The 7500-nt window shown below is 37.4% G+C and overlaps 1 protein-coding gene across 2 annotated transcripts in view; it reads left to right on the top strand.

Moving 5' to 3' along the window:
- Positions 1–1135: 1135 nt before the first annotated feature.
- Positions 1136–7500, top strand: part of LOC138042117 (solute carrier family 35 member B1-like) — a 16737-nt gene continuing 10372 nt past the window's right edge. Inside the window, exons 1-5 of one of the 2 annotated variants that reach the window (XM_068887879.1) lie at positions 1136–1307; positions 4316–4413; positions 4969–5105; positions 5656–5686; positions 7301–7404. In XM_068887879.1, coding sequence (XP_068743980.1) covers positions 1174–1307; positions 4316–4413; positions 4969–5105; positions 5656–5686; positions 7301–7404 — 504 coding nt within the window. In that variant the 5' untranslated portion in view covers positions 1136–1173. Of the gene's footprint in view, positions 1308–2998; positions 3920–4068; positions 4414–4968; positions 5106–5655; positions 5687–7300; positions 7405–7500 lie in introns of those variants that run through there. The other variant, XM_068887890.1, reaches the window with a different exon arrangement.

Here is a 7500-nt window from a genome sequence, read left to right as displayed (position 1 = left end):
CAACTCTTTAACATCGAGACAAAGATTAACTTTTTCTTACACAAAAACATTGCATCAGCACTGAATGTCAAAAATTTGATTGACCCAATGGATGCATAGTTTAATTTAAATTAACCAATCAAAATGTCTGTTATAGTGCACCTGCAAAAGTACGCGTTTCTCGAATGCAAATGTCATTATAAAGTTCTCAACAGTGAAAGCATTTGAATGTCATTACTGGGTTCAACTTCTACCTAGTACTGTTTGAAGTTCCAACACTCCCATAATGTTGTAGCTTTTAAGCTAAGTAGTGTGCGTTGCCGCACAAGTGATAAGTTCCATAGAGCTTATTCTTGGGACATTTCTGAACTCTTAGCTTAAGAGTTAAACACTTGCTTCACATGCCTATATTCTTTCTCAAAGTCTCTGTGTTATTTAGTTAACATTATCATGAAGAAATCACCCTGCGAGCAGAGCCTCTTTTCTCTCTTTACCGTAAGAAAAGACTCTGCTAGCAGGGTGTGATGAAATATGCCATTTCCGAGTTCATGTCTGCCTCAGCCTCCTCTTCAAAGCAAGTCTACATGTAAGTTTTCCTTATAAAAATTAGTTGTCATGCGTATGTAAAGTGCAGCTAATTTCCATCACAAAACTTCGCACTGAGACTCTCTTTAAAAAAGAGGAGGCAGACGTGCACTCGGAAATGGCCTGTTATCACAACAACTTGAAGACTAATGTCAAATGCACCTGATGAATTATAATAACTACTAGAAGTTAAAATTCTAGCAGATGAATCGCCTGTATGAGAAGTTTTCTTTACAACTAGACAATTTTAATAGCCCAGTTATCGAGAAAAAAATAGGTTATTTCCGAGTTCATGTCTGCCTCCTCTTCAAAGCGAGTCAAAGTGCGAAGTTTTTGTGATGTTAATTAGTTCTACTTTAAATAAGAATGAAAACTAATTTTCATAACAAAAACTTCGCACTTAGACTCGCTTTAAATAGGAGGCAGACATGAACTCGGAAATGGCCTATGAAAATTACGCTTTTCTTAAAACTTACTTCCTTCGCAACTTAACTTCCGCTTTAGTAGAGCTTTAGGTGATTTCTTTTCCGGTCACGTGGTAAAATGCTTGCCAATGACAGATGACCACGCTCACACCAAAAAGGAAGTAAACCAACGTAAACGAAACAAATGATCAGAGATCTTGAGAGTGGATCTTCCGAAGAAAGGATGACTTCATATGTTACGGACAAAAAGAAGTTAGCGGTGTGCTTTTTAGGAGTATTTATATCGTATTTTTACTACGGAATTATACAAGAAAAAATGTAAGTATTGATGTAAAAATATAGTGCGGCGATTCAACTGACATTACGCAAGCTGCAACGAAAGGAAGCCTGTAAAATTCATTGAACCGGGTATTAGAAGAGATACTTACCAGCTTTGGATGTCGTGGAACTGCTAAGATCATGTCTTGTCGTCAAAGACGTGGTTTGATGTAGTGAACTTAAACAGTTCTTGTGAACTTAAAAAACTTTTCGACATTTTTTTATATTGTATATGTACGCTCGCCTTTAGAATATAAGGTGAAAGTAAGCTTAACAGTTATTTCTCTGGCTGCGAGGTGATTTTTCGTCCAAAATCATATCATTTTTTTCAATTTCTTGGGTAGCAGGTGATTTAGGTCGATATTTGGGCTGTTCGAAAAGACAATTGTTTACCTTCTTGGACTAGTCAACCTACAGTAACTTTTGAATGCTTTACGTTACAAAATAACAGCTGCAGTAACAACAAAGTATGGTCACACAACGGCGGGTCTAATTTGCAGGTCGCGGGTTGCAGGTCATTGTTTCACCAATACAGAAAGTATCCTAAACATTCTTAAAAGCTAACCTTAAGCCTAATTGGGCCTAAACAAAAGTTTTTAGGCCTAATGTTAGCTTTTATGAATGTTTAGGATACTTTCTGTATTGGTGAAACAATGACTGCGGCCTGCGACCTGCAAATTAGACCCGCCGGTCACACAAACAACTTGTCAAAATAATAATAATAATAATACATTAACAATACTGGAATTCTATTAGGACTGCAGCCAGTGCAGTGGTCTTTAATTTTAATACACGGGTAAAAAGATAAGGAAAGACCAAAGAAGAAAGATGTTTTTGTTGGCAAGCCCATTTCTTTAGGGGACACATACAATACAATACAATACTTAGCTCTTATTAACCGAGCAGGAGGTCTGTATGGGAGAATCTTGACCGAAGTTGTGAGTACAGACCGAACGCAGTGAGGTCCGTACACACGACCGAGGTCAAGATTCTCCCATACAGACTGACTAAGCTCAGTTAATAAGATGTTTATTATATGGCAAACAAGAACAAACTGGTTTGTACTAACTGACATTTTGCTTGCAAAACGGCGATGAGTGGCGATGAGCTGAACTTAATTCTGGCAAAGTTTGCTCATCATCCTCTCTTTTGTCATCATGCTGTTTGGCACTCAATATTTTTGCATTTTAGTTTGCATCTTTTCACCGCAAAACATTACCGGTCTAGATGCCGGACTAGATGGGAAAATCTAGACCGCGGTCAATATCGATTTTAGCTCATCAAATTCGTGAATGTTGTAGTTCCCAGTCCTCGTAAGACAGTGCCATATAATAAAATACGATACAATAATTTATTAAACTCTCCCCAAAGGGGCTTTTCAAATGTCAAACTTTTCATGTACTCAAATGTAACAAACCTAACTCCTTCAATAAAGTATGTGAAAAGATCGATGTTTGAAACAATTAAGTTCGACCCATCTAATTTGGGTCAATCCAGGAATTAAGTTCGAGTCGTCTACAAGGGAAATCGACTGTGGAGCGATTTTGATTCAAACGTCAAACTTCCCATGTGCCGAATAAAATGCATGCATTTGTATGATTATTTTTGCGTTCCACAATTCACAAAAGCATTATACACGGTGATTAGTGATAAGTTCAACAAATTAAGTTCGATGTTTGAATCAACCCTGTGAACTTTACGTTTGGTACATGAAAAGTGCGACGTTTGAACTGGGCTTTAACATGTGTTATGGGGATTTGTACCCAGAGCTCTCAAGTCTCGCACATTGAGCGTGAGTCTGACGCATTTCAATTCAATCTCATACTCTCACGTCGGCACAAGCATTTCTCACACATTGGCACTCTTCTGGAAGGGAACTCTACCTTTTAAGCTTTCAGAGGTGCTCTGAATTCAGAATTCGTTCCTTCACTGGCAGTGAACTTCGGCCAATGTTCAATCTGTTTGTATGCGACCAATTTTCCTGTTTCTTCAGGACTTTCACCCTTAATTAACCCTTTCACTCCTGTAAGGGCCACTGAGACTTATAGATTTTACTCTAACGCCAGACGATTTTACCCGTCAACGCAGAACCCCACAGGAGTGAAAGGGTTAAGTATATGAAGTATGGGCCGATATGCCAACTCAGGCTGACCATAATAACATGGGCTGTCTTAGAAAGCAGCATGCAAAAACCAAAGTGCATTTGAGAAGTGCAAATTTCAAGAATTTTCCAGGCGAGCATGCCCCCTGACCCCTAGAATTTTTTGGCACCTCTGGTACAAGAAACACAGGACACTTGTGACTTTGGCGCAATCTCCAGCAAGAATCTCCCTCTTTGGAAACTTTAAGACTTGAGCTCTCTGTGTTCCAAAGCAGTTTTGTGTTAAGTGGTACATAAATTACAGTCATTATGCCAACATGGTCATTCGCCTAAAGTTAAGTCATTGCGCCCAAACTTAAGTTGGTTTGCCAAAACATGTTTTAATTTAAGGAACACTTGACTGCTACGGTAACTGAAAACAAGCTTGAGGTTGATATGACTTAACTTTTGACAATTTCTTCCACAAAACTCATAACACCCAACTCGCTTTGTTTATTACCGAACTAAACACGTAAATTTCCCAAAGCTTGGCGATGGTTTGCTTTGGAAAGGGTGCAAATCTGCACTAACTCATGACTCAAGTGTAGGAAAATTACTTTGTGGGCAAAGAAAGTGGATTCTGTGATATGTGATTCCCTGTCTTATACTTTTATTGAACAGGCTATAACCGTTCTGGAAAACTGCAGATTTGTTTCTGCTAGTTTCTCAATCTTTGCATAAATGAAATGATGTGGGTCTTTTGGCTATACTGGTAAGTTCTTTTCTGAAAAGAACTTAGCTAGGTCAACGTTTTTCCTCAAACTGACCCAAATACAGTGTAAGTTTAGGGAAAGTTCACATAGCCAAAAGATAATAAGTTGTTTTATTCAGCTAAGTCAGTGATGAAACAAATTTGTTTTGATTTCAGAACAAGAGCAGATTATGGTGAAAAGAAAGAAAAATTTGTGTATGCCCTTTCTCTGGTATTTATTCAGTGCATTGTAAATGCATTATTTGCCAAAGCAAGTAAGTTTTTGTTTGAATAATGTTTTTCTCTTTGACTAGCTAAGGGCCATGGCAATTCCTATGAGCAAACAGCATCGATGTAGTTTTTTCAGAGGAATCTCTTCTGAGATTTTAGGGTATAACAGAGCTTCCTGATTAACCCATAGTAATTAACTCAAATCAGTGAAATAGAAGGATTCCTTTTGGGTTAAAAAATTCTTTTTTTCTAATACAAGATTTCTTATCTTAGCTTGGTGTCCTTTTCAAGTGATTGGTTTCTAACAATTGGCACATGACAGAAGATGACAATAGTCACATGACTGAATTTCCTGTTAGATGACAGGAATATTGGAATCTGGAGTTGAATCTCTATAGTGTCTCCGATACTTTCCTATGGATCAATTTTTTCAAATGGTCAGGCTTGCACAAAGGAGTAGAAATATGGCAACTGACTACCATTGTGATCATATGAGCTTAATATGGGTAGTGATACTATGTACAAGGGTCCTATATTAAATTCATTACAGTGGGATTTCAAGGTGCCCATTAATTGTCATTGTTATGTCATGTTAACAGTGCTCAGACTAACATATAGGGGAAATGAGGCAAAAGACTCTACTCCTTTCTGTTGGTATGGAATCTGTGCTACAACTTACCTTGGTGCAATGTTGGCCAGCAACAAAGCTCTACAATGGGTTAATTATCCAACACAGGTAACGTGGTATGAAGTGTCTGCACATGTACTGTGTAAAACTATTTTGTATTATGCCACAAGAATCCTGTTCCTTACTGATGGTACTTTTGTTCAGTCATGAGAGTGAACGTTTCCTCAGTTATCTACATATTGTCTCTTGAAGAATTATTATGTTAAATTTTCATTTTGGCTTCACTTAAATATATTTTCGTGAAAAAAAAGAAGGCAAAAAGGACTACAGACAATTGGTAACAGCGTAAGAATGTAAGTGCTATAGTTGCACAATACACATACAATATATTCTCACACAGGGTACTAAAGATTTTGTGATTTTTGTCATTTGAAGAGAAATATTTAGGGATTTTCTTAAGCATGATGGTTTTGAGTTTACCCATAATTCTTATTTACCTTGATCTACTTCAGTGAATACTGATCACACAGTACTTGACACTGGATTATTATTGTAAACTATTGTGTAATTTTCCACCTAAAGCAGAACTAATTTTGTTTCCTATGTCAGCAGGATTGAATTAGGTTATTTATGTTTTGTGTAAACATTCTTTTTGCAGGTTTTAGGGAAATCATGCAAACCAATACCAGGTGAAAAATTAGGGGTGAAATAAAGTGTGGGTAATATTGTTGTTATTTCAGACAGCGGTTACTGGTTTGGTGGACAGTTCTCAGTGGTTGTTTTCAAACAACTGGAACAGCCCATTTCCAAATTTGCTTCAACTTCTGAAACAAGTGTGAGCTCTCACGCGTAAACGTTCCTTAAGTTATCTGTGTGTGCGGCTGAATGCATGGCATGAGAACAGATGAGACACGGATTGAGAACACGGTAAACATGGATACTTTGAACGGCTGAACGGCATCAGAAAATTATTTTGAGCAGTTAAAGAAAATTTTGTAACGCAATCGACTTAATAAACGTCACTTTTCATAACACTGAGAATATTTGGAGTAGGTGACGCTTTCCCTACCATGTATCTTCTCAGCTAAATGGTGACAATAATAATTTTCCTTAGTAAACAAAAAAGCAGGCACCTAATGTCTGCCGTGTTGATTTGCATTGGGTTTTGTAAGAGTTATAATGTTAACTGAAACTGCATGTTAAAATCAGTATTCTACCCTTGAAGGCACAATTAATAGTCAAAAAATTCATTCGAATTGAATTGAAACTGTTGACCGTTGGACGCATCTTTGAGAATATAACTTCGGCAATCAGTCCTCCCGGCGCAGCATAGCAACTCTCAAGCGATCAGTGACTCATTATTGATATTTCATAGTTGCTGCTAAACACTTTTCATTTATTAAAAGAGTATTGCGTAAAACCCTTTTTAAAGATCGGTTAAAGAAAAAGGGTTTTCCATGAAAGTACTTATAATATTCTGCCAAATTTAGTTTTATTTTACTTTGGCGACTAAGAGCCTTGATGCGACATTGCTGTGCAAAGCACGTTGAATAGGAGGAAAAATTTGATGTATGCAAACACTCCACTTGATCCGTGCGCACGACTTGCAAGTTTTTTCGAACGGATCATACACGGCTTACGCTTGTGAAAACAGCAAATCGTAAGAAACGTTTTCGCGTGAGAGGTCAAGTTTAAGTGAAAGTAAATGTTTGCAAAATTGTGAATGTCTAATAACTTTAACCCATTGACTCCTGAACCTGCCCCCATTGAGTTAAGGCAGTAAAAATTGTCTGGCGTTAAGACGATCTAATAAAATCTATGAAGTATCAGTCCCTGGGGTCAATGGGTTAATTAACAATTAGACCCTTCGCCCACAAGGGCTACGGGTCAATAGCCCATGAGCCAAAGCCGAATGGGCTACTGACCCGTGGCCTTGAGGGTGAAGGGTCTAATAATTATTGTAACAGTTTCAGTATCACCCAACTAGTCAGACAGAAAAGGCAATGATAAAGTTAGCAAATGTAAGTTGAAGAAATACTTATGTGGGAATAAAATGAAAGAAAGCGTCATGCTTTTCGCTACTCAAGGACTATTACTAATAGTCCTCTAGTAGCGTAGCAGGATTTGCATTAGCCCACTAGCTGGGTGATACTAATAAGAAAGAGTCTGCATGGACTTAATCTAATATGCATGCTCATAAACAAACTAAATCAATCAGGCTATTTTGTCACATTTACTGCTAAAGGCTAATATTACGAACTCTCTTCTTATTGTACAGTTGTTTCTTTTCTTTGAATTCGTAGTTATGATCCTTGGAGTCCTTCTAGCGAGGAAAAGATATCCTCTTGTAAAATACCTTTGTGTCCTGTTAATTGTCCTTGGAGTGGCATTATTTATGTATAAAGAGGTGGGTAATGAATAGAAAAGGATAAAAGTTACCTCTGTTTTGAATCTGCAGTATTTTTAGTGGTTGTTATGTGTATCTGTTACAAGTGCTGTTTAA

Source organism: Montipora capricornis, chromosome 1 (assembly GCF_036669925.1).
Source record: "Montipora capricornis isolate CH-2021 chromosome 1, ASM3666992v2, whole genome shotgun sequence".
Lineage (NCBI taxonomy): Eukaryota > Metazoa > Cnidaria > Anthozoa > Scleractinia > Acroporidae > Montipora > Montipora capricornis.
The sequence above is the reverse complement of the archived record's forward strand: the minus strand, read 5'-3'. Positions and strand labels throughout refer to the sequence as shown.